This window comes from Antechinus flavipes, chromosome 5 (genome assembly GCF_016432865.1).
Source record: "Antechinus flavipes isolate AdamAnt ecotype Samford, QLD, Australia chromosome 5, AdamAnt_v2, whole genome shotgun sequence".
NCBI lineage: Eukaryota > Metazoa > Chordata > Mammalia > Dasyuromorphia > Dasyuridae > Antechinus > Antechinus flavipes.
The window spans coordinates 47712297-47739882 of NC_067402.1; the positions used below are offsets into that span (position 1 = coordinate 47712297).

Consider the following 27586-nt stretch of genomic DNA (forward strand, 5'->3'; position numbering starts at 1 on the left):
AAGGGATGTGTATGTAGGAAATCTCTTACCATCCTTATTTTTTTACTTTCTATAACTGAAGCTTTTGAAAACTGCAATCTGAATATAACAGAGTTCAGCTGGACAGCTAGGGTTACTCAGAGCTCCCACAACTTGTCAGGTACAGGCTGCTCTCTTTCTCCCAATTAACTCAAATTGATGGCAGAACATAATGTTTCTGAATTGCACTTTAGATGGACTTAACAAGTAATTTTATATGGTTTGATGCCAGCAAGCCAGACCAGAGCTGAATGACCACACCAAGCAACTATCTTCCCGTTACCACCTTTGATTTGGGAAGAAGGCTTCTTGACACAGTAAAAAGAAGCTTCCCCTGCTTTTTTTTTGCTGTTTTCTTCTGGATAAAAGCAAAGATAATTATTGTCCTGGCTCTGTCACCAAGCTGTCTCTAATATGTAGTAAAATCAATTAGCAAAGACCACAGCTCATTAAACCTAACAGGAACCCTGCTAAATCTGTTTTTTTTTTAAAGACATCCTGTTTTAATCTACATGTCTGAAGATCTGGTCTCTAGGACACGTTGCTATCTGTAGCATCAGCAGGGCCGGGGATGAGGTAAGAGAATGATAACGCTGAAGGTCATTTTTGCCAGAAAGTGCTCAACGGAAGGCTTGGGAGGGAGGCGGAAGGAAGGGTCGCCTGGGATGGCCCCAACTCTCGTTCCAAATATTAAGCTTTTAATCAGAGTGAATGTAAAACAACACATTAGGGTTAGAACTGTTGTCAGAAAACTTGTTTTAAATCATTACCTACAATTACTAATCATTTATTTCGGCAGATGTTTTATTTTAGGATTGAAATATTTTGTTCTTTTTAATTAAAATCATTCACATAAAATTGGAATTTATCATCCTTAGGTAAAGCACACATGTATACATGAAATAGCTCATTCATGAGCACATGAGGAAGTTCATGTGGATAGAATGCAGCAAATGACTGAACAAGGGTCATAGTACCAAGAAAACCTGAGCTTGAGTTCTTCCTCAGATGCATGTTGCTGTCCATCCCTGGCTGAGAGCCATTACTCTGTGTCTCAGTTTCTTCATCTGTAAAATGAGATTGAACTCTATAACTTCTAGAGTCCCTTTAAGTTCTACATCTACAGTCCTATAAATTGAAGATGGCGGGACCCATGAATAAATAATTGCCTACAGTCCTAAGTTAAATGACTTCTCCAGGATTATGAAACCAGCATGTGGGAGAAATAAATCCTGATCCCACATTTTCTGCTTTCAAGGCCAAGTCACTTGCCACTATGTCATCTGCTTCTTAGGTATAAAAAAATTTAAAATATTTTTAAGATGGAGGTATCATAGTACTGTTGAAAGATATCTCTATTTAGAGTCAAAAGACTTTGATTAAAATCCTGATGCTACTCACAATGTGCAAGATTTTGGAGAAGCCCATCAACATATCAGTGTCTCAATGTCTTCATCTGTAAAATTAAGTTGGATTCAATGATTTCTAATGTCCCTTCTAGCTCTAGATTTCTTGTAACCCTGTGAACCTTGCAGATCATTTAGATCAGAGATGTTTAACTGGGACATGAACTTTAAAAAAAAATTGTTAACGGTATTTCAATATAATTAGTTTCATTTGTAATCCTATGTTTTATGTTTTTAAAATCATTACCCTGAGAAGCGGCTGCCCTACACTGCCAAAGGGGTCCTTGCTATACAAAAGGTAGGATTCCCTCACCTAACCCACAGGTGAGGGAGCTAGAAAGGACATCAGTGATCATCTAGACCTCAATGTATAGATGAGGAAACATCTCCAGATGGGCTGGATACCAGTTCTGGGATGTTGCCAGAACATGACGTTCCAAGGAAAAAACTAAAATGTATATAGGCAGCTGGCTTTTGGGGGCAGACTGTAAGGGAGCCCTTCCCCCCCCAATCTTTCTGTTCCATCTTCACCATGGAAACGTCATGTATCTTCCTCCACACATAGAAAACCCTTGTGTTATTTCCTCCTTCCTGACAAACCTGTTCTTAGGAATTATCCACAGTTTCCTTGTTAGTGGGAACTGAAATCAACCTGTTACTTCTACAGTGATATTCTTTGAAGTCTGATGTCTGTTGAATAAAAGGTTTTGTCCCCCTCAGCAGAGTTTTAGGTTTCCCGAGGAGAAGGTGATGGATATTGAGTAAGCTCTTACTAGGTGAAAAGCATTTGCCAAGAAATGATGATTCCAATATAAGAACAAGGGAATATTTGATTTCAAGCAGCTTTATACACACGCACACACACACACGTAATATGCACACACATATGCATGGAATTCCCATTTCATCCAATTGTGCTTTGCCACTGACTTGCCCTCATGATTAGAAGGATCTCCCATTCCTCCTGTGTTCCTTCAACTCTGCTCATATCCTGCAACTTTTTCTGATACTTTCCCTCAGCTTTTCACAGCTAATGCCTTCTAAGATTGCCTCCCATTTATACTGCTTCTATCTTTCATGTACATAATTGTTGGTATTTTAGAATATACTAATCCCTTCCTTTAGCCCTCCACCACTAATGCCTTCTGAGATTGCCTCCCATTTATACTGCTTATATCTTTTTTTGGTACATAATTATTGGTATGTCCTAATCCCTTCCCTGAGCCCTCCACCACAAATGTCTTTTTTTCCCCTGAGATTCCCTCCCATTTATACTGCATATATATTTGATGTACATAATTGTTGGTATGCTACCTTTCCCTTTAAAATATTCTAATCCCTTCCCTCAGCTTTCCACAGCTAATGCCTTCTGAGATTGCCTCCCATTTATACTGCTTATATCTTTTTTGTCCATAATTGTTGGTATGTCCTAATCCCTTCCCTTACCCCTCGACCACAAATGTCTTTTTTTCTGAGATTCTCTCCCATTCATACTACATATATATTTCATGTACATAATTGTTGGTATGCTACTTTCCCTTTAGAATGTCCTAATCCCTTCCCTGAGCCCTCCACCACAAATCTCTTTTTTCTGAGATTCTCTCCCATTCATACTGCATATATATTTCATGTACATAATTATTGGTATGCTACCTTTTCCTTTAGAATGTCCTAATCCCTTCCCTGAGCCCTCTACCACTAATGTCTTTTTTTCTGAGTTTGCCTCTCATTTATACTGAATATATATTTTTTGTGCATAATTGTTGGTATGTCCTAATCCCTTCCCTTAGCCCTCCACCGCTAATTTTTTTCCCATTTATACAGCCTATATATTTCATCTACATAATTGTTGGTATTCTGCCTTCCCCTTTAGAATGTGAACTCTCTGAGGACAGAGATTATGTTTTTCCTTTTCTTTGTACTCTTAGTACAGTGTGGAGCACATAGTAGGTGCTTAATAAATGCCAGTATCCACACTTAGTGAACATGACATGGATGAAGACCCAGCAAGGGAGACAGAAGAACCAGACAAGTAGGAAGAAAGCCAAGGGAGAGTTGGGCCATGGAAACCTCAATGGAGAAGAAGGGATGAAAGATGCTTGCAGAGGGACTTCCCTTGGTGAGAAGGGCCAAGACTGGTAGATGCTATTAGCTGTGGAGAAGAGGGAGCTCTCAGTGAATGGCTGATGGAGACTTTGCAAAAGCAAAAAGTCTTCAGTGATTTGAGCTACCCAAAAAAGAATGAGCTAGCTGGGACGGCAGAAGAGCTAGATGAGACAGTGGACAGAGGACAGAGCCTGCGGCCAGGAAGATTCATCTTCCTGGGTTCAAATCTGATTTTGTATGAGTGATCTTTACTTCTCTATAAAATGAGCTAAAAAAGGAAATGGTCACTACTTCAGCATCATTGCCAAGAAACCCCAAACTCTCATTTGAATAGAAGCAGGCGCTCCTCAGTGGGATTCTCCAAGCAAAATCTTGATGGCCACTTTTTGGTTACATTACAGATGACGTTCTTATTCAGGTGCATGTTGGAAGAGAAAGCATCTGGTCTCTTTTAATGAACTCTGAGTTTCTGCGATCCTAAAGGGGTGCGGTCAATCCAGATATAACCAGAAGATTCATCAAGACCCCTTTTCTGGGCTTACAGAAACTGCTTCATGTATATAGCATAAACTGTGGGTGAATCATTTTGTTTTGCCTTGTTTTGGATCTAATATATTATACATTACATACATATGTATATCCATCCATACACACATGTATGTATATGTGTGTATAGAAAGAAGTTTTGGTATGAATTTAGTTGGTGAAGAAACCCAAAAACTTAAAACTGTACCTCCAATAAAGAGACAGCAAACTAATTAAGAAATTGAAAGTTCCTTTATAAAACATAAATACAAATTGAAAAGCTTTGTGATAGGAGAATTTAATATTTGGCAAAAATCCGTGTGTTCTAGAGGTGGAAAGCTATTTCAGCTTTATTTATTTTAGTGGGATCTTCCCAGCCATGTCTTATTTTTTGGATCCTCTTCCTAAAGCACGGAAGGAGCAATATGAATTTACATGTCAGGACAACAACGGGAAGTAAAATTGCTATCATAAAAGTTGGAGGAGTGTACCATACAAACTGCTTTACATCCACCCATTTGTTCCAGGCAAAAATCAACGCATGAATCGTGCCCAGTAAAAGGCAAAAGATTCCCAACTTGCTCTGTGAGGGAAGAGGGGAAAAAAATTAGTCCAACAAAAATAGGTACAATGATAGTTAATCATTAATGGTCAAACATCCAGTTTTAGAGAAATTGAACTTACCTTTCATTGTTGCCATAAATCAAGGTATAGCACAAAAAACTCATTATTGGTACCAGAATAGATAGCCATTGAACAGTTTTTAATGACTTGTGTACATGTCCGGTCATTTATTAAAAGCTCAGATTATGAGTCAGAGACCTTGTTTTCTTTGTATCTCTTCCAAATGCTTAGTACAGTGCTCTGCAAATAGAGGCCCCTTCATTGATGTTTGTTGAAGCTTCTCATGTCTTAATAAATTTTTATTAAAGATTAGTGAATTCTCTTAATTTTACTTTTTAAAGTAAAGCCATTTTAGTTGAGAAATTTTATACTGCTAGAAATGACAATGTATCTAACATGTATAAAGTACTTAGAAGACTTTCAAAATGAAGGGAATCATAATATTATAGGGAGGACTTGGAAAATTATTGGCTGAGGAAAAATGTTATATTTCTTAAAAGGCCCTTTAATTCAAGGATACAACAGATTTCATTTGCCACAAATTGTCCACAATTTGGAAATCTGCCAGTTTCAAAGAATATTCAGTTTCCAATATAGTAACTGATCATGATTTTTCTGGAGATACTTTCATTTTAACAGAGACGTTCTGTATATCAAAAAACTTTTTAAGGTTCATCAGGACTGAAACTCAGGAACTATAAGAGGTAGGGGGTTTGGATGGGAGAGAATCCAGTTTGTTTTCAAATTACCCCATATAATGAGCTATCTCCTGCTTCCAGCTGCTCAGGTGGAAGATTAATAAATCAAGATCAATTTGGCTATCCTGATCCGAATCAATCCTGGAGACGGTCACAGCAATCAAGTTTGTTATGTTCTTGTCATTTTGTTGATGGAATAGAGATGTCAGCTCGGCAGATATCTCCACAGCCAGTCCCATCATCACAGAGTAGAAAGAACACTCTTTTTGGAGCCAGGAGACTAGTTTTTGAAGTTTACTTTACCATCAACCAACTGGATGATCTTGGACAAATTGGTAAAGTAGTCCTCCGTTTCCTCACTGATAAAATGGATTAGATTAGGCCTAAAATTCCTTTTAGCTCGACCATCCTATGTGAATTTAGGATCCAGATGAAAACTAAAAATGTCATTCAACAGTGACCAAGACACATAGCTTAATCTTTAAAAGGATGTTCTAGTTTTATCTGAATTATACAATCATAAAATGTTACTAGGATAAAAGAGACTTTAAACATAAACTAGAATATTAGCGTATTTTTCTGTCTTTCCCTCCTGTTTTTTTTTTTAACCATTTCTTGACCTCTAAAACTTTGTAGGATCCCAACAGTAAAATGTTCCATTCCTTTGGATGACTTAAGTCTTTTTTAATCACTTATTTATCAGGCAGGATAATGAGCTCATGTGACATTTATCAGATAAATGTGATAAAATTTCTCATTTTACAGATGAAGACAAATAATTTGTCCAGTATCACAAACTTTGGACCCAATTTTTCTGCAGGGCTCTTACAAAAAGGCAGACCTAGGTTGTTCAGCTCTATGTAGACATATTTAAAGACTTCCTTATAGAGTTCACATGTATACTTGGAGTATACTTGGAAGGGACCTCAGAAGCTAACTAGTTTAATCCCTTTATTTTATTGATGAGAAAACTGAAACCAGGCAAAATTAAGGGACTTTCCCAATGGTGGTAATTGATGAGCCCAGGTTCAAATATAGGTTCTCTCTAGAGTCAGTCTTTTTTCCAATGCTCTCATTTCTCCTATTTTCCTTCCTTTTTTCAATCTTTCCTTCACCTCTCCCTTCTTTTGAACACTACTTGACCTCGACAACTGTGCAGCTTCCTGACAGTGGAATGTTCAGTTATTTTGGATGACTGTATTTCTGATGAATTCTTATAGGAATAGATCCAGTTGGCATTTATTCAGCACTACAAGTGCATAACAAAGAACTAAATCATTGGATTTCACTTTTTTTTTTCAGATGCAAATCTTCAGAACAAATTTCCCTGCAATAATTTTTCAGATAGCTGGCAGAAGGGATCATGTATCATTACTATCTAGTCATGGAGGATGGAACAGAGAGAGAAGAATGGATGTATTCATGAACAAAGCATTTATTAAGCACTTATAGTTTGCAAAGTACTGTGCTCAGTACAAGGGATGCAAATAGAAAAGACATGCCCTCTTGGGATTCACATTTAAATGAGACAACAGCTGTTAGTGAGATGGAAAAGCTCCATGGTCCTTAGGATGCAGTGGCAAATTTGATGTCCATGTCTCTTTTAAGAGACATTTATCATTTCTACTGTTAGGATAATCCCAGATTCTGGACCTTTGGGGAAGTGGGACATCGTGTTTCTAAATTTTACTCATCCCAGTTCTTCGGTATCAAGTGTGGGGTCAGTTGACATAAGGTGATTTGTAGTCATGGCTTAATCCTGGGAAGTACTGGATGCATTCTGGGGATCTGACAAAGCCGAGATTTAAAAAACCCAACCCTACAAGACTTAAAGAATTTCCAAAGATTTTAATTGAGCTGAGCAAGAATGTGGAGAATTTAGGACCATTGGCAGAAAGCTGAGGCTTCCAGCCTAATCCTGTTAGGGGAAGTGTGGGGGTGTGAAAAGGGACATATCTTTCTATGAAGTCATCCCTCCAAGTAGTTACCCAAATCATCACAATCATTTGAAAATAATTCTATCAGTGCCTCTGTCTGAACTAGATGGGGGAACTTAACTCTACAATTCCATTTAATTCAATTAAAACATTTTGCTTTTTAAATTTTTAAATATTTGGGTTTTTTAATTTTAATTTTTAAATATTTGTTAAGCACTGAATATGGGGAATATGAAGTCCTTGACCTTAAGGAGTTTGTTACATTGAGATCTGAGGAGCTTGAGGGTAAGATAGGGCATAATTCAGAGAAGTAGAAATTTTGAGACATTTTGAGAAAGTAGATGACAAATCCAGGAAGGTCTCCAAAAATTGTTGGCATGTAATATGTGCTCTGGAGGAAGATACAGACTTTAAGAAGCAGAGATGAGGAGAGAAGGCATTGTAGACTTGGAGGGGAACCACATGTGCAAAACATAGAGGTGGGAGATGTCCCATATTAGAAAGAGAGAATAGGTCAATTTATTACAGAGAAGGCATAAAAAGGGAATAATGTGAAATCAATCCAAACTATCAATGGCTGATCCATATTGCCAGTGTTCAAATAAAGCTTGGTACATAGGAGATACTTAAATGCTTGTTCATTTTTTGACTGAAAGGTCTCTGTTTGGCCCTGATGACATTAGGAATTTCAAAGAAGCCATTTTCTTATCCACAAATATGTGAATTGTATCAGATCAATGGTTCCTAATCTAGGGGAGAGAAATATGGACTTTAAAAATATATTAATTGTAATATATCCAATCAACCCTGTTGATTCAATTGATTGAATAACTTCGAATGAATCTGATACAGCAATGTCAATCTTCTGTAATCATGTACACTTTATTTTATGAATTTAATATATTCCCAGAGAGGGTACACAGGTCTTGGCAGACTGTCAATAGGATTCATGACACATAAATAGTTAAAAAACATGGACTAGATAATTTCCAAGGTCTCTTCCATATCTAAACCGTGAAAGTTTTCTTTTTTAGATAACTTTTCACATAGACTGAAATGGAAAAGAAAGGATAAATGGTAGTGGGAGGGAGGTATCCCAGGAGAAAGTTTTTGTTTCTAGATAAGAAGAATAGAGTTTTGATAGATTTCTTCAAAGTCAAGTTTGAGGATAACAGGCATAAGTGAGTTGAACAACATGGCCAGCAAGTTCCAAGTCCTTCCATATAGGGAAGGATTTCTTATAAAGCATTTTATGTAAGGACAGCCTTGTTTGTGTGATATTATTAAGGTTGGTCTTTTTGTATCCAGTCAGGTTTTTTTTTTTTTTTTTAATGTGTGTTCCTGTTTTGTTTGTTTTTGGTTTTGCTTCTAGTTACAGGAAGAAAAAGACAGAAATGCAAATTTTAATTACATTTACTAATAGAATAGAATACTAATAGAATAAAAGGGTGGAACATTTGCTTTCAACCAACCAATTTATTTAATACCCTACTATGTACCAGATACTGTGTAAAGAAAACTTAGAAATGATTCTGTGGGTTAAGGAGTCAAAATATTGGCCATTTTAGGAATGCAGAGAAAAGATGTATCCTTGAGATCTTATTATTTTCTTTACTATGTACCTGAATATAGTGAAATTCTCTCCAGGTCAGGGAGTTGCTGACGGATGGAATGGAGGTCACTGCCAATAGGGCCAACAAAGCAAGCCCCACAATTCCTAGAGATACATAAATTTCCATTCTCCAAACATCATGCTCCACCCAAGCATCTTCTTTATTCTGTTGGACCTACGAGAGAAGCAAAGAGGAAAGGAAGAATCTGTTCAGTCATTTCTGTTATGTCCCTTGACAACATTTGGAGGCCATTTTCCTTCTCCAGCTCTTTTGATGGATGAGCAAACTGAGGCAAACAGAGTTAAATAACTAGCTTTGAATTTATAAAGATAATTTATAATTTTTTTTTTAATTTATAAAGGTTTGAATTTATAAAGAGAAATCTAACTCCAGGCCTGGCCTTCCAACTAGGAAGGGTCACTGGATAAGATACTGAATGTGGAGTCAGAAGAATTAGGTTCAGATGATGGTTTTGCTACTTACTCTCTACGGGATAGCCAGAACCTAATGATTCCTAATATATCACTATTATTTTAATATATACTATTATACTAATATAGTAATAATATGCTATATTATACTAATGATACAGAACCTTTCTATTAGTACCCCAGTGAGAGTTGTACCTGTTCATAGGCCCAGTTTAGCAGTTTGTATCTGTACGACCTCCTCATTGGATAGGATAAACTGTAAACTGCGTGCAATGAGGCAAAAAAGAAACTGAGCAGTCCAAACTGCTTCCTCGCCAGCATCCATTTGTTCAACCAATCTGGAAATCTCTTATACTTGGTTCCGTTATGAAGCTGGAAAACCGCTGCAATGATCCCGGGCAAATAAACCAGAGCCAAGAGAGTGATGGAGACCACTGGCAAAACTTTGTTGATGACCAGGATTGGAATCTTATAGAAAAAGTGTGCTCCAGTCATAACAAAGGGGTGGATGACGTCCCTTAGGCAAGTATAAAGGAAGGTTAGGAGGGCTATGATGGCCGCCATCTTGATGGGCAGCCGCCATTGTGGAAAGAGCTCCTGTCTGTGCTTTAGGCCTACAGGGCACTCAAAGCCATCGAAGCCAGTCATTTGATGTAAATGAAACAGGTCAGGTGTCTTTGGGCTGCTGCTATCTCTGGAGTCTTTTGTCTGAAAGAAAGAAAAGGAAATCTCCTTAGGAAAGTTAGAGAAGGTAGTGAAGTGCTCATATCATCAACTGGTTATAATTCATGACACTCAAGTTTCATAATTTCTGGGATCCAGCATCCATCCATCAATAGAGATCACAATCCCTTTATTATAACTCAATAAATGGTCTTTAAGGATTGCTGTTGTCAAATACTCTATATAGTGTCAACTCAAATAGAAACAGATCTCTATACTCCCATACTTACTCAGAAAAGCACAAGTCAACATTACCTGTTGTATTTTATTTTTATTTATTTATTTATTTATTTGTGTGAAACATTTCCTAGGTACATTTTAATCAGGTTCAGGTCTCACTTAGGACCACAAGCAGAAGGTGGGTCATAAATCTGACAAATGGTGGGGAGCCAGCCAGACCCTGAGCTTCATACCTTGTCACTGGGCCTGTGTGCCCAGTTCCAGGGGCTTATGTTCTGGGGGATCAAACCCTGGGTGGCTCTCCATGCCATAGCAAGACACCAGAGCAGGACTTCAGTGCTAATCTTTTCATAAAAAAGGCCCTTTTTTAGTTCTAGTTAGTGAATGCTGATATAGTTTAGAGTTCACTTTCATCTTACTATTTATTCTTTTTGAAGGGAAGGGGACAGAATAAATATTTATATAGTGCTAGCTGTATGCTAGGTGCTGTGCTAACTGATTAATAAGTACCTTATTTGATCTATACTAAGCTCTAAATGTATGATGTTTATGAAATTGGTAGGAATGAAAAATCAGATCTGATTCTACCTTGTGCATTTAAATGAACGTGGATAATATCCCTAAGTTGTCTTTTTCCTTTTTCCTTTCTCATAATAGTCACTGAGAAACATAAAAAAGACTTGAGTATTAGTAACAATGAGAAGCAATATGGTGGAGTGGAGAGGAGTGTATATGGGCAGTAGATGGTGAAATGGATAGAGCGACAGCCCTGGAGTGAGGAAGACTCATCTTTTGATTATGGGGCCCCAGGCAAGTCACTTCACCCCTTTTGCCTCAGTTTCCTCATCAATAAAATTAGCTGGAGGAAGAAATGCAAATCATTTCAGTATCTTTGTCAAGAAAACCCCAAATGGGGTCATGAAGAATTAGACATGACTGAACAACAATAAAAAAGTATTCTTTCCAAAAGTATGGCTTCTATTTTATGTTCTAATACTGTGATTTTGTTTCTAAAAACAACTTAGCTAAGGGCTGATAGATAAAAAAGTTCCATTGAGAAATATGTGGCCTGATTTGTATTTAGGTCAAATAAAATATAAATTTATAGTAATAGGTTTTTATAATGCTTTAGAATTTACAAACTTTTTTTTCTTATTTAATTTGTAAGGGAATAAGTTTAAAGTATCATAATTCCTGTTCTACTGTGAGAAAAATGAGGCACTCAGGAAAATGGAGGGAATGACCCTTCTCTTGACTTCTGACTTCAAAGTCCAATACTGCTTCCTGCTTCCACATGCTGCCTTGAAAGTCTAGCCCTATGAATCCATGTGCTTTAGAGTGGGTGACTGATGGTGTGTACCTCTGAGGCTTTCAAGGTTGCCTGAATCCCAGAATTTTGTGTTCCCCATCCCCATCCCAATGAACCGATGCAGCAACCATTTTTGAAATTACCCAGAAAGAAATTTTGGGCTAGCCTCAGTTGTTTTTTCTTGTTGTTCTGCTACTTTACAGCAGGCTTTTTCATCTGAATTTGGTGACTTTTCATTATTGTGTGGTCTCCATAATCTTAGAGTCACAGAATGCTTTTTTCCAATCTTCTGGTTTTAAATAAAAATTATTTTTTTGAAAGTGTCAGCTTCCTCACTTTATAACTACATGGAGCTTCCTAGTACCTTTTTTTGTAGGGAAATCTCTGCTAATATTTGGGAATGACTTTAAATCTTGACTACTGTTAAAAGAGATGTTTTCTCTATTTTCAAAGGAGTTGATGAAGCTTATATCCTGTCTGGATATCAAAAAGAAGTATGTAAATGAACTTTGGCAGGTTTTCTTATGGGTTGAGAAAAATTCAGGGACAGAAAATTATATAATTAACTTTAAGATGCAAATCACATCAGTACAGGTGTGCATATTAGCATGGTTGAGGATGAATACATCAGGAATATCTTAATATATACATTTCTAAATTATCAGAAAATCCTCTTTTCCCTCCCAAATCCCTGCCACTTTTCCTTTCAACAGCTTTATTGAGAGGGAACAGTTAATCTTGGGGACATAGGGTAGAAATAGGATTTGTGACCTTCTATGGATGAACTTAAAAGATCATAGATGTTAGAACTGGAAGAGGAATTATGAAGTCATCATCGCTTATTTTACAGATGAAGAAACAGGACCAAATGATTTATTCAACATAAAAAGTCAATAAATTGCAGAACTGGGTTTGAACTTAGATCCTCTGACTTCAAATTCAGTATTCTCTCAATACAAGTATTTGGTTTTTTCTGTATAGTTGACAAGCTCTGGGATGACTGGAATGTATGATGTTTATGAAATTGGTAGGAATGAAAAATCAGATCTAATTCTACATTCTGTGTTTAAATGAACATGGGTAATATCCCTAAGCTGTTTTTCCCTTTTTCCTTTTCTCATAATCGTCATTAAGGAACACAGAAAAGACTAAATACTTGAGTATTAGTTATCTACTTCTAAGTATTAGTTTCTTCATTTATAAAAATGGGGATAATAATACTTATACTACCTTTCTCACAAGCTCGCTGTGAAAAAAATGCCTTGTGACCTGTGAGTAGTATATAAAAGTGAGCAATTGCTAAGGAAATGGCTGTGATCTATCAGAAAGGATGCTAACTAACATCAATAAGCTTCAAATGGATTGGCAGCCAAATTGGAAAAGGACCCATCACAAAATATAGTAGAAGGAAGAAAGTACGTTTCACAACTATAGTTCAGGACAGAATTCATTACCTAATAAGGGAGAGGAGAAATCACAAATGAAAAAAAAATACAATTTTAATTTTATAAAATGTCATTGCCTTTGCACAAACAAAATTAATACAAGTCAAATAAGATAAATAAGTGAGTTGGGGAAAAATATTTGAATCAAATATTCTGATGAAAGTCTGGTATCCAAAATATAGGGAAGTGAAACAAATTTATAAGACTGAGAGTGTTCCCCAATAGATGAGTGATCAAAGGATAGGAAGAGTTTTCAAAAGAAGAAATGTAAACTATCAACCACCACATGAATGTTCCAAGTCACTAATATGAACTCAAATGCAAATTAAAACTATGAGGTTTCACCTCACATCTATCAAAACAGGCAAAGGGTGATTAAATACAGAAATAATACAGGGGGCAATAAGAGAGGCATAAAAATGCACTATTGCTGGAGTTGTGAATTTATCTAGCAATTCTGGAAAATAAATTGAAATTTTGCAAGAAAAATAAAGGAGACCCAGGGATTCACCTGGGAATATACCTCAAAGAGAACAAAGACAGAAAGAACAGTTCTATAATTAAGCAATTGTAGCAAGTGAATGTAATGGAATTTATCGCATCTTAAGAAATGAGGAATTAAGAGAAACACTGTATGAAGTAATGAAGAATAAAGAAATAAGATCCCTGGGTAGCAAGGTAGTGCAGTGGATAGAGCACCAGCCCTGAAGTCAGGAGGTCCTGAATTCAAATGTGACTTCAGACACTTAATACTTCCTGGCTGTGTGATCCTGGGCAAGTCACTTAACCCCAATTGACTCAGCAAAAAAAAAAAATAAATAAATAAAAATAATAATAATAAAAAAAAAGAAATAACATCCCAGAGAATAATATACAAAAAGATCATAATATAAATGAATGCATTACTAAAAGGCAGATGAACTTAAATGATGCAATGATTAATCTTGGTTCCCAGAACATGGGATATGACAATGAGTATAGAATATTATCTTTGGCTACCTTCTATGATTGCTATGTCAACTGTTTATTCTTTGTTGCCATTTGATAGCATTATGACCTTGGAAAAGTCATTTAATGAAAGTTTCGGTTTCTTCATCTATAACAATAAAGACGCTAATAATATCTGCCTTATACAGGTCTCGTAAGAAACAAATGAAATAACAATAATTAAAGTGATTATGAACCATAAATGCCATTCATGCTGCTATTATTATTGTTGCTATAAATCAAAATTGGATTAATTATTATTATTATTTTTACCAAGTGATCATGTTCTTCCATCTTCTCCCTCGGCTTCATTTCACAAAGTTCCTCTTGGTTTGTGATATCTTTTCTGTTTTCCATCCTAGGAAAATCTGAAATATAAGACATAGTGAAATAAAAATGTGTCTTAATCAAAACAATTATTTTCATTATAATACAGTGTGATGGATCATTTTGTGAACTCAGAGTAGAAACTGTGGTAGAACTACTGCAATTCAACAGGCCATAAAGGCCTACTGACCACAATATGGGCAGCCCCAGGAACTTTTGTGGGGATGGAGGGTCGGCTTCTGGGGAAGAAACTTGGATTTAGGTCCCTCCTTGACACATATTGACTATATAACTGAAGTCACAATTGCAGAGCATTTGCTAATTGCATTTTTTTCAGTAATACTTGACTCTTTGTCACCTGTTTGGGGTTTTCTTGGCAAAGATCCTGGAGTGATTTGCCATTTCCTTCTCCCACCCATTTTACAGAGGAGGAAATTAAGCAAATAAAGTTAGGTGACTTGCTTAAAGTCACACAACTAGTACATGTGGGGCTGGATTTGAATTCAGGAAGGCGAGTTTTTCTGACTCCGGGCCTGGTGCTCTATCCACTGCACCACCTAGCTGCCCAAGAATTCAATCACCAATCTGTCTACCTTAAATTTATGTGTATATGCGGTTGTATATAATTATACAAGTTGCATAATGTAGTTGATAGAGAGCCAGGCTTGAGGTCAGGAAGACCTGAATTCCAGGCCGCCTTCTGACACACACTGGTTGTATGCGACGGAATAAATCACAGTCTCTCAGGTCTCCCCAGTGCAGGTTGGACCAGATTAAAATGTAATTAGAAAATATTTAAGAAAATAAATAAAAACACAATGCAATGCAAATAACGTTAAATTTTACAATGAAGTCAATATATGGCCCATGGAGATCCCTATATTACTGCTCTCGGTAGGAGTATTAACAGAGCAGGTCTGCCTTGGTGGAAGGCAATTCCTACGCAGGAGTTGAAATAAAAGTACACACTGAAATAAGGAAATATTCATCTTAATAAAATCACAGGTTTGTTCCCCTTTCCCCATCATGTATATAATATATATATCATCAGTGGTCCTCAAAGTGTAGTCCAAAGAATTGTTGGGGTCTCTGAAACCCTTTCAGGGGGTCTACAAATTCAATATTATTTTTTATTTCTAATATATTAAATAGCTAAAAATATAACCCATGTGAACAAAAACTCTTTGAACACATCCTTGATAGTTTTTTTTTTTAACATGAAGACACTGAGAACAAAGATCTGAGAACCACTGATCTATATCATATGTATATGATAAAATATATACATTTATATAAGTATTTCTGACTTATAGACAATTAACAAACTATTTTGTACACAATGGTGAAAGATTAGGAATGGGAGCCCATCTCCCCATTGCCTCATAAACTGGCCATTTTTCTCTAGTTTGAAAGAATCAGAGAAAAAATATAGAGAAAGGTACCTGCTCTTTGGTTATCACAGAATTGTTCAGAGGTGTCTTCTCCACAGATGCAGAGGTGTGGAGTTTAATTATGGGTATCCAGAAGGGGCAGGAGTTATCTAGGAGAAGAATGTTTCTGAACTCTTTACCACAGAAATGATATCATAAAGTTGTATATTTAAAATAGCCTCATTAGTATTCGACTTCAGGTTTGGTGGGTTCGATATGTTCCGTGGGCTGGCCTGGAAAATTAACTAAGAAACAGACTATTCCAAAGTTTGGTATTTTCCATGTGATGAAACTTGTTTGAGATATCACCTGCCCCTTTCACCTTCCTGCATGTGTTCTCAATATGGGCTGTGTCCCAGGTTGGTTTTCCAGGCAGGTAGATGAGCTGCTGGGTCTCACCTGATCCCCTTAGGGACCAGAAGCACCAGAACCTGAGTATGAAGGAATCTTAGATTTCATCTAGTTTAACTTGTCAACAAATGTAGGAATCTCCTTTTCCAATATCCCTAACACTGGTTATTCAGCTTTTGTTATAAATGTTTGCAGTGGTAGCGAGCTCACTTATTATCTCACTGATTAGCCTGTTCCATTTGTATTAGGAGGTTCTTAACTTATTTTGTAGAAGGATTTCCAATAGCCCATCAAGAAACAGAGCAGTTTCTTTTGTAAAGTAATATGACTGAAAGTATGGGAATATAGTCTGGTTCAGGGGAAAGGCTACTGACTCTGAGTAAGAGCAGGTGAACTCCTAATGCTCAATCCCAGTTAACAGAACTAGCAAGATGCTCTATATCTATATCTGGTATATTTATCTATATACTTTTATTAAACAAAAATAGCTTTTTGATTGGGTTATAGAATCAAAGGTGAAACTGGTAATACCTGAAAGAGAGCAAATGGCAATTGAGGAATAAAAGTTATGGTTGGTTGAAGGTACAAAGTCAAACCCTGGAGGGTTTGGATAAAAGAAGATTAAAATCTAGGATTCCAGACTTAGGAGCCGAGTTGGGGAACAGTTCCACTGAAGGACCTGAAAGATAATTGCCTAGAAGGAGGAGGATTAAGTCTCCATCTCCTCCCCTTCCCTTGAGGAGAGAATGACTTTATGAAATTTGAAAGATCAGAAGACTTTCCAATGGATTTCTCTTGGAATCTTGACACACCTGGGACTCTAGAAAGACTAATGCCAGAAAAGAACTTTTGTTGTGAATTATGTTTTTGACATTTGTGAGTCCACTTTTCCCTGAAATTCTGTAAGCGTATGTGAGAGGGGATGTTGGTACAAATGTTTTGTACCAACTGCCTTATTATACTGCTTAGTAAATAAGCATTTCTAAAAGCTAATTGTGTCTTAATGGCTGATAATCAATGGGGAGAACCCCAGTGGGGGCTTATTTTATGAGTGATAGTACTAAAGAAACACTCCAGACCCTCAGAACTACTGATGGTGAAAAACAGTCAATCACTCTTTGGGGACATGGGCTGCCAATGATATAAGGAGTTGGGAAATTGAACCCAGAGGGGCTGCTTCAGAAATAACCTAGTTTTTCATTCTGGCTGCATCACATTGGATTAGTCTTCCCAATAAAAGAACCTGCATATGTCCATTCTTTGTTCAAAAGGTCACATTCTTCCACCTGCCATCCAAGGCCTTCCACAGACTGGTGTAATTTTATCTTTTATCATTAACTGCACATAATTTATCTGTCCTACCTATGTATGCCTTCCCCTTTATCTCATACACTGACATCCTACCCAACTCAATTGCTACCTTTCCCATAAAGCCCTTTCTGATGCTTTGGTCAGTAATGCTCTTTTCCCTTCATATGTTTTTTTTTAAACAGCTGTAGCATTTTCATTATAATCTATGGATATACTGCTGCTTCTTGTTGGCGAGGCAGTGGGTAGAATTCTGGGCCTGGAGCATCTTCCTGAGTTCAAATATGGCTTCAGATGTACTTGCTGTGTGACTCTGGGTAAGTCACTTCACCCTTTTATTAGCTCCGTTTCCTTATCTGTAAAATGAGTTGGAGAAGGAAATAGCAAACTATACCACTGTGTTTGCCAAGGAAACCCAAATGGGGTTATGAAGAGAAACGTGGCTGAAAGATGAATGAATAAAAACAATGAATTATGTAAAATGTTGGATTTGGAGACAGAATCTGGATGAGAACATCAACTCTTCCACTTGTTTTCTGGGTGATCTTGGGCAAATCACTTAACTTAAATAGATCTCATTTTCCCTGATTAAAAAAATGAGTTTCACTAAATGACTTTAAATTGAGCTTTTTCAAATGAATGAATTCATTATCCTCAGGATGGTAACCCTTTATTTTAACTACTACTTATATTTTTAGAATATTTATTTGGAATAGAGGAAAAATCCAAACAGAAAAGCAGATATTTATTCAGTGTTTCCTATATACTATTGTATTGAGAACTGAGTAGGATATATGAAAATTTAAGAGATAATTCTTGCCCTCAAGGATATTATATCCTATTTATGAGATATTGTACTATGAAGAGTGAATCTTGTCCAGTGTTACATTAAAAGCATATGGCTGGGCCAGGGATTAAAAAAAAATCATTTCTATTAAAACAAACATTACATTCTTTGATGTTTTAAAGGTAATATTAATGCTGAAAAGTAAATGGAACAAAGGCCACATTAACATAGGGATATTTACATTACTTTCATGTTTTATGATATTTTTGCCTCATCAAACCCTATATAATACATCTGAATTTACATCCCCTTTGGGGAAGCCAAGCTTATGAAGTTAGGAAATAGCTGCCATCCATTATTGCATAATTTTTGTCTCAACACTTGCCAGGTGAGCAGTGATTGAAATGCAATTTTCATTTGACCGATGTTGCATTGCATACCAAATGAGTTTCAATATAAAAGGATTTTTCTATCTCCTATAAAACTGTCACTGTGTGTATAAATTCTGAATTCCCCATATTTATTCATTTCCAATCTGTTTTGGCTGCTGGGCTAGGTGCTAATAAGCTTAACCAGAAATAGTTCTGCCATGTATCTACCCATGATGTTCTCCAAAAGAAATCACTGCCTTCCATTTTCTGCAATGGATTTTTCAAATCATGACCCAAGAATTATAATTCTTGTGGGCCCACAACTAACTGGAATTCCAAATTTAGAGGGCCTGAAAGCCCTTAAGGTCTTGTTTAGTTGTTGTTCAGTCACTTCTCATCAAAGCTCATTTGGGGTTTTCTTGACAGGGAGACTGCCCTGGTCTGCCAGTCTCTTCTCCGACTCATTTTACAGCTGAGGAAACGGAGGCAATCATGATTCAGTGACTTGCCCAGATCACCCAGCCATAGGAAGCTAATAAATGTATGAGATCAGATTTGGAGTCGGAAGACTGAGTCATCCTGGTCTGGCGCTCTATCCACTGGGCCACCTTTAGCAATGTAAGAACAACAGAATTAGCACCTTATAAGAAAAGTAATGAGCTCAAGCAGGAAGGTGTCAGACGGATAAGTTTTTCCATTCTGCACTTAGTCCCTAACGAAGGGGACACTTTATACCATTCACCACGGCCTTGGCTTGGAGTACATCCTCTCCCATCCCCGCACAAAATTCCTGCCCGTCAGTGCATAAAACTAAACCTTGTACGAATCCGTAACTAGGCTTCTGAATCTGATTATTTCTCAGGAAACTCCATCAGATGTTTGCAGAGGGCTGGACTCAATAAAAAGCTGGACCTTGGAATGAAAAATCAACTGAGATTATGGGGAAGAAATGTAGAGAGGAAAAAAGATGGCAGATGGGAGGAGAAAGATGAAGACAATTCTTTTAGTTTGGGCTCTAGAGCCTTCTTCATCTAGGAGCTATTACCAAATTGCTTTAGCCATGATACTGAGGGGAAAAGTAAAGGGGGGCCCTTCTCAGGGGGCACCCTCCAGTTTGGCAGTGCTAAGAGACTTAGGGCCACTATTTACATAAAATACACTATTTTTATATTTTACACTATTTACATGCAATATACATTACTTTTATATTTTACACTATTTACATACAATACACTACTTTTTATATTTTAACTATTTACATACATTATTTTTCATATTTTATACCATTTACATACAATATACTATTTTAAAATATTTTACACTATTTACACACAATACAAAGGTAGCTTTGCAAATGGGCCGGTTTGCATTCTACTGTTAGTATGGGAGAGTTGGGAGGCCATTTTGGAAAGCACTGTCAAAGAAAAACCCAGGGCAAAAAGCTAAATGCGGGGGGTGAAGAGTAAGACGGGGTGTATCCAGACACAAAGTACAGTAAATCTCCCAGGCTGCAGTCAAATAAGTCTTTGCTTGTACCCAGACATTGATAATCACAACGAATAACAGTCTTCATATATTTTCTTTACTCCTGCTGAATTTTCTCTTTTTAAGCAGAGAAATCTGGGATTGAGCAACTCGGCAGAAGGCATTACAGTATCTAGGTGTTAGGAGTGACAGGGATTGACTCCTGCTGTTCTTAGAATATTTTCCATTTCATTTGGCTGTTGCAGGATTGTTGGCCTGCAGTTTGTACTAAATATTGACTCAGTCATAACTGGCTCCTGCTTATGTTGAAGGAGACTGAATGACTAGAATACACTGTGGGCTGCGTTATATTTCCAAGCCTTCCCCTAATTGCTTGTGTACACTTGTTTCATTCAGCTGGGAAAGGCAGATTTTTCGTTTGCTGTTTTTCTAAGCATTTGCCTTTTCCCCTCCTACTTAATATTCATCCACCAAAATCCTCATGGGTTGTGGAAGTTCTTGGAGTCTGAGCCTGCAGAGCTCAAGCTCTGGGTAAGTCACAGAATTTTAGGGCTGGAAGGCTCCCTGCTCTCCCAATGTCTGAAAGAGTCTATGGCAAGCTTTCTGGCCAAGGGACGGTCAGCCGTGGCTGGAAGACTCTGTGGGGGCAAATTCACTGCTTCCCAAAGTAGTCCATTTTACTTCCAGACAATTCTAATAGGAATTTTCCAGCGTCTCCCCCACCTCTCTTCTCTATCTCTGTCTCTTTCTCCTTTTTCTGTGTCTCCCTCCCCTTCTCTTTTTCCTTTCCTCCTTCTTTCCCTCCCTCTTTATCTCTTTCTATTTCTCTATCTGTCCCTCCATTTCCCTCCCCTACTCCCTTCTTTTTTCCCTCCCTCCTTCTCTCCCTCTCTTTCTTTTCTCCCTCCCTTCCTGTTTCTGTCTGACTCACTTCCTCCCTTGCTCTTTCCCACCATCTCTCTCTCTGTGTCTCTCTTTCTCTCTCTCCTGTCTTTCGGTCTGTCTCTCTCCCTCCCTTCCTCTTTCCCTCCATCTCTCTCTCCCTCTCTTTCTTGTCCTTCTGTCTGTCTCTTTCTCTCTTTTCCTCCCTTCTTCTCTCCTTCTCTCTCTCTGTCTCTGGTCTTTCGTCTTTCTTTCTGTCTGTCTCTCTCCCTCCCTTCCTCTTTCCCTCCATCTCTCTCTCTCTCTCTGATCTTTCTTTCTATCTGTCTGTCTCTCTCTCTGGTCTTTCTTTCTTTTTCTTTGTTTCTGTCTGTCTGTTTCTCTCCTTCCCTTCCTTTCCCTCCATCTCTCTCTCTCTCTCTCTGGTCTGTCTTTCTCTGGTCTTTATTTCTTTCTGTCTGTCTCTCTCCCTCCCTTCCTCTTTTCCTCCATCTCTCTCTCTCCGGTCTTTCTTTCTTTCTGTCTGTCTCTCTCTCTGGTCTTTCTCTCTCTTTCCAGTCTTTCTGTCTGTCTTCTGTCTCTCTCTCTCTCTGGTCTTTCTGTCTGTCTGTCTCTGGTCTTTCTATCTTTCTTTTTTTTTCTTTGTTTCTGTCTGTCTCTTTCCCTCCCTTCCTTCCCCCCCCCCTCTCTCTGGTCTTTCTTTCTGTCTGTCTCTCTGGTGTTTTTCTCTCTCCCTCGTCTTTTTGTCTGTCTGTCTGTTTGTGTCTCTCTTTGCCCCCAAGGTTATCTCCCATTTACACTATCTATATCTTATCTGGACGTGTCCTCTTGCCCACACGAATGGTAGCACCTTGAGGGCAGGGACCATGTTCCTGCTTGTGCCTCCCTCGTGTGCTTGATGCAGGGCCTGGCCCATAGCAAGCGTTGGGTGCATGCTGACTAACAGCCGGATTCTTGACATCTTCCACCTGTTGCTCCCATTTCTGCCTTCTGGGGCCCAAAGGGGGAAGTCCATCGTCTCCTCCCTGGGACGGCCCTTCAGATACTCGGACAAAATGGTCATATTTCCTCTGGCCCTTGTTTTTCCACCTCCTGGCCACCTTCCTCGGAAAGCTCCTTGGGTTTAATTATCATCTCCAGGTGGATGATTCCCAGATCTCTAGGTCCAGCCCTAACCTCTCTCTCGAGCTCCAGCTTCCCATCACCAACTGCTTCTTGGACATCTCCGACTGGATGTCCCACAGCCCCTTCCAACTCAACAACACGTCCAAGTCCTAATTCAGCACCTTTCCCCCAAACCATCCCCTCTCCCTAATTCCCCCATTACTGCTCTTGGGCTTGTACCTTCTCGTGATCTGGGACTCCTTCTCTCTCACTCCCCCGGATGCCGAGAGCCACTGATCCTGCCTGCCCCGGAATCTTATTCCTGAACAGCTCGAGCTCCCCCCTGACGCTGGAATCATCCCACAGTAGCCTGATGGCTGCTGTCCCTCAGGTGCCCGGGCAATCTTACATCCATGTCCTCCCCGAACCTGGCAAACTCCAGTGCTTCCCTACTTCCTCTAGGATCAAAAGTTTGACATCTAAATGTCATTCATTACTTGGTTTCTTCCTACCTTTCCCATCTGTCTACACTTTATTCCCCTCCATACACTCCACAACTCAGTGACTAAGGCCTACTGAAATGACCTCAACTATATACCAACTACATCTTTCTCTTTATTATATATACAAACAAACATACGTATATATACTATAATATACTAGATGTGTAAATATTACATACCAACTGTATACTATATATCATATGCTATATATGTATATATATTCTATATACCAATTATACACTATACACCAACTATATACTATATATAGATCTTATATATTATCTATCTATATCTATATATACTAGCAACTGTATATCAATATATCTCTTTGCTTTTTCACTGGATTTTGGCCATATCTGGAATTCTCTCTCTCTTAGCTTTTCTAGCTTCTTTTAAGACGTAGCTCAAATCTCTTCTTTTTTTCAGGTCTTTTTTCCCTATCTTTACTACTAAGGGGATTACCCCATTATCACTGTGTATACTCAGCTTCTTAAACTGTGTCTTATAACCCCATATGGGGTTTCATAATTGAATATGGGGATTTCAAGATTATGATTTATTATCAGTAAATGTTTGATGTGTATACGTATTTTATATGTACTTAAGAAATGCTCGTTATCTACATCCAGAGAAAGAACTGATAAATAGAAATAGGTATAGAATAATTGTACACAATTATTTATATCTAATGATGGCCATCTGTAGGGCACAGAGGGGAGGAAAAAAAAGGGAAAAAAAACAAGAAAAAAGGAATTTACTTTGTTGTATATTTAAAAGAAATAGCAAGTTGTACATAGTAGACTGATGACTTCATGAGCAATTTTTTTTTATTATCTATGCTATGAAAATGCTTGTTTTATTCCACAAATTAAGAAGAAAGTAAATTTTAAAAAGAAATGTTTGTTGACTGACTGGCTGAAAAACACTTCCGGTTCCTTTTACTAGTCCTCATGTGGAATAGATTTAAGGCTTTCTACCATCCTGGTGAACTGCTCTAGGTGTTCTCTATGTATTCACAGTCCTTCCTAACTTTGCCACTCAGACTTAATCATTGAACACTTTACATGTGCTCTGACCAGGACAGAACATGCGGGGCTACCATCTCCTTATTCCTCTCAGTGCAGCCTAATACTGAATTAGCTTTTTTTCCCTCTTATGCCGTTACCACCGATTCATGAACTTTAGGTCAAGCCAGAGGGGCTTGGAACATGAGCTTTCAGATGAATTGCATGCCAGTTCCCTGAAGAACAGCTTGGCTAAGTCTGGGCAGCTTCCTCACTAGGTTGGCTGGAGATTAATAATTCTTGGGACCATAACAACGTCCAAAGATCATCCATTAAGTAATATAGAGAGGGTGAAATCAGCTTTGGCAGAGGATGTGCTCACACAAGATCAGGGCTCTTTAAAGTAAAATTTATAAATGGCTAACGGCCTTTAAAAGTGTAATTCCATATATGCAGGCAGCCCATATTTATTATTGTCCTATAAGTAATCAGGAACACAGAAAATCTGAATGTAGCCTCGGGCTCAAAAGGCCAAGTATATGGGACTCTCTTTCATTGGTGGAAACTGATTATTGTGTGAAGAGCAGAGCTGTATTGAAGAAAGATCCTATTTTTCTGCTTGCCACTTTTAGGAAAGAAGATGTAACATTCCAACTTCTCTTCAGGTCTCTGAAAGGAGAGAGAGACTCTGGGAAAAAGCTGACAGGAGAGGAATCTATAATCTCTGTCATCTCTCTATCCCCAGCTTGCTACACTGGCGATTTCAGGGAATTTCCCTCAGATTTGGGAGAGGATGAGATCTGAGAATTCCTCTTTTGGTTGAGCTGTGTTACCTTGCTCCCCATCAAATAGCTCTTTCGCTCGGGACTGTCTGGTATGAACTCTAAATGTACTTTTTTTTCCCTTCTAATTTCTGTCTTGCTATATACTGAGATAAATGGGTTTGCACCTTATCTGTGTATTCTTTATGGAACTGGCCTTGTTTATATTGCTCGGGTTTCTCTTTTTGCCTTAAGGCACAGAGATTGGGAATATAGCTCAAGCCTGAAAATTACTTCTCCTATCAGGGGTCCTCAAACTTTTTAAATAAGGGGCCAGTTCACTGTCCCTCAGACTGTTGGAGGGCCGGACTATAGTAAAAACAAAAACTTTGTTTTGTGGGCCTTTAAATAAACTTCATAGCCCTGCGTGTGGGGGATAAATGTCCTCAGTTGCTGCATCTGGCCGCAGGTGGTAGTTTGAGGACCCCTGTAACTAGACTAACAATATATGAGGGACCAGAGAAACTTAATTCTAGGCCAGTCTATCCTTTTTCTGATGAGAGCAGAGGGGTTCAGTCTCTGGCCTGGACCTCTTACTTCGCCTTCTTGTAGGAATCAAGGTCTTCATTGAGAAGGAAAGAAGAGATGCTGGGGATATCTATTCTCGCCTTCCCATGAGCCACATCTAGTACCTTTTTGTCCTTTATTTTTCCTTGAATGTCTTCCTTTGTTACAAGAAAGAGTTAAAATAAGAATTAGGGATAAAACTGGAAATGATTAGGGTTAGTATTGGTATAAGGGAAAGGAAGGAAATAAGCATTTATACAGTACCTACTATGTGCCAGGGGCTCTACAAATATTTGATTCTCACAAGAATCCTGTGGGACGGATGCTATTATAACCCCCATTTAACAGTTGAGGAAAATGAGGCAGTCAGTGACTTGTTCAAGGTCACACATCTAGGAAGTGTCTGGGGCCAAATTTACCTCAGATCTTCCTGGTTCCAAACTTTGTGCTCTATCCACTGTACCATCTGGTTAACCTTTGTATATAAACAAAAGGTTTTTTTTTTTTTTTTTTTTTTTAAGATGTAATTCGGAGCAGCTGAAGTCAGGAGGACCTGAGTTCATCTCATCTCAGCCACTTAATGCTTCCTAGCTGTGATTCTGGGCTTAACCCCAATTGCCTCAGGACAAAAAAAAAAAAAAAAAAAGATGTAATTCATCAGAAAATGTTTTTAGATAACAAAAAAGAGAACACACAGGCATGGATTAATATAGTTTAGGCAATTTTTAGTGTCTAGACTTTTCAACCTATTTGGTTAGTGAAACATTTGTATTCACAACCGATCCATTGAAGGGATGCCATTCCTGAGTGGGAACACATTAAAAAATGGCTGTTTTTGTTCAATTGTATTCGCGACCCCATTTGGAGTTTTCTTGGCAAAGGTATTAGAGTGGTTTGCCATTTCCTTCTCCAGGCCATTTTTCAGATTTGGAAACTGAGGCAAATGGGGTCACAAGCTGGATTTGAGAGCTGGATTTGAACTCAGGAAGATGTCTCCCTGGTGCCAGGCCCGGCTCCGAGTCCACTGCACCACTTACTGAAAACGCGCCCCAAACCCCGAGGATTATTTCCTTAGGAACGAGGGGTGGGGAGCGGGGGGTACCAGAGAAATCGCAGGTCCGGGGACTATCTTCCCCGCCGAGCCCCGCGCGCCTACCTGTTGATTGACTGATTGACTAATCTAAGTAAAATGCATCTCCCCGGCTAAGACACCGCAGACAAGAGGAAGCGAGAGAACACGTGGGACAAGTTTCCATCCAAACTCAGCCGGAGACTTTCTCCCCGGTGCCATTCATTCATTTCCCGGAGTCTCCGATTTTAGGAGAGAGCTGGTGGCCACCTCCGCCTCCCTCCGTCCCACCGCAGAGCGGCGTGCTCGGGGCTTAGCCGGGCTCCCGGGCTGCTCCCCCCGAGGGCAGCCAGGCAGAAGGGACGTATTGAGCTCCAGCCCAGGCAAATATTTGGTCAGCGCCTTCCTGCAACAGCGGCACTCTGAGCTAGGGGCTCCCGGAGCCCGGGACACGGGCAACGCAAGGCAGGAGGGGAAAACTGCAACTCACCCGCTCCCCGTCCCCGAGGCTCTCCTGCCGCAGCTGCGCTTGGTCCTGCAGGTCCTGCCCCGCTCCCGCCGCCCCCCGCCCGGCCCGCCTCCTTTGGGACAGCCCCGGCTTTCCCCCGAGAGACCCAGCCGGCCTCATCAATGTCAGCCACACGCAGCCTCTGCCGGTTCCACACTGGCTCCCCTTTCCTCCTTCCCTCAGGTCAAATATCCTTTCCCTACCCACCCCTCCCCTGCCCTCCCCTCCGCTCCGCCAGTCACCCCTCTGGAGCCCCCGCCCACCAGCCCAAGCTCCGCCCCCAGCCGCGATTCCTGCCCCAGCCCCTCTCCAAGGAAATAGTCCTCCCTTCTTCAGCTTGTCAGAGTTCTTCCAATCTTTCCATCTCTCTCTAGCCACCCGTAAAGATGGCCAGGCGCCCCGGTCCAAAGTGCGAGATGTCCCGATGCCCTCCCGCCCCGGTCCCAGCCAAAGAGCGCTGGGCTCCAAGGGTGGTCTTCTCCTTCCTTCCCGGATCTCGCTGACCTGCGACTAAGCGTCCCCTTCCATGCCCTTCCCTCCTGCAAAGTCCCCATCCGGCGCCTCGCTCCGACTTCGCAGCGCCAGAAACGAGGCATCCGATGTAGACTCTCTCCCGAGTGGGGAAAGTGCGTCTCGTCTGTGCGGTTCCCAGCGGGGAGGTCCCCACGGCCCGGGGGAATCCGCTCCGGGTTTGCTCCCTCCGGTGCGCACCCCCGCAGCGCGCCTTGGGCGGGAGAGCGCCCCAGAGAGAACGCGCGCTTTCCCCGCACTTCTGGGCAAGGGGCCAAGCTCCCCCGAGGTGCCCGACGGGAGCAAAGCCGGAGGTTCCCTCGCAGCCAGAGAAAAACACTGAGGTGCAAAGGTGTTCTCTGCGTTTCACCCACAACTTACCACTTAGCCAGCCTATTTGCTTTGGAAATATTAGCAATGTTCTTCAGTTATGACCTGCTCTTTGAGTAGCTTCGTGAGATCGCCACAGATTGACACCTGGTGGTGAACGTGGAAGGTCTGGTGAAAGAGCCCAGCCACCTCCTGGCGCAGATAATAAACCTTAACGGGTGCAGCTTATCTATCTCTCATCTCTCTCTCTCTCATCTCTCTATCGTCTGCATCTATCTCTCCCTCTT

At 39.5% G+C, this 27586-nt stretch overlaps 1 protein-coding gene across 1 annotated transcript; it reads right to left on the minus strand.

The window, feature by feature from the left end:
• Window positions 1-4292: 4292 nt before the first annotated feature.
• On the minus strand, window positions 4293-26511 carry STEAP1 (STEAP family member 1). Its single transcript, XM_051961554.1, has 6 exons — window positions 26442-26511; window positions 15772-15869; window positions 14276-14370; window positions 9554-10066; window positions 8937-9101; window positions 4293-4638 (listed from the first exon to the last, which is right to left on the minus strand). Exons 3-6 carry the CDS (start codon window positions 14357-14359, stop codon window positions 4381-4383), a joined length of 1020 nt encoding a protein of 339 aa, XP_051817514.1. The 5' UTR covers window positions 14360-14370; window positions 15772-15869; window positions 26442-26511; the 3' UTR covers window positions 4293-4380.
• Between the last annotated feature and the right edge of the window lie 1075 nt (window positions 26512-27586).

Bases quoted from the DNA above. Each gene is read 5' to 3' on its own strand.
- STEAP1 (XM_051961554.1), bottom strand. From the start codon at position 14,359: ATGGAAAACAGAAAAGATATCACAAACCAAGAGGAACTTTGTGAAATG. The intron at 10,067-14,275 runs GTAAAAATAATA...TCTTTCTTTCAG, and splicing joins TGGAAGAACATGATCACTTG to ACAAAAGACTCCAGAGATAG. The intron at 4,639-8,936 runs GTACATAGTAAA...CTTCCCTCACAG, and splicing joins GAGAATTTCACTATATTCAG to AGCAAGTTGGGAATCTTTTG.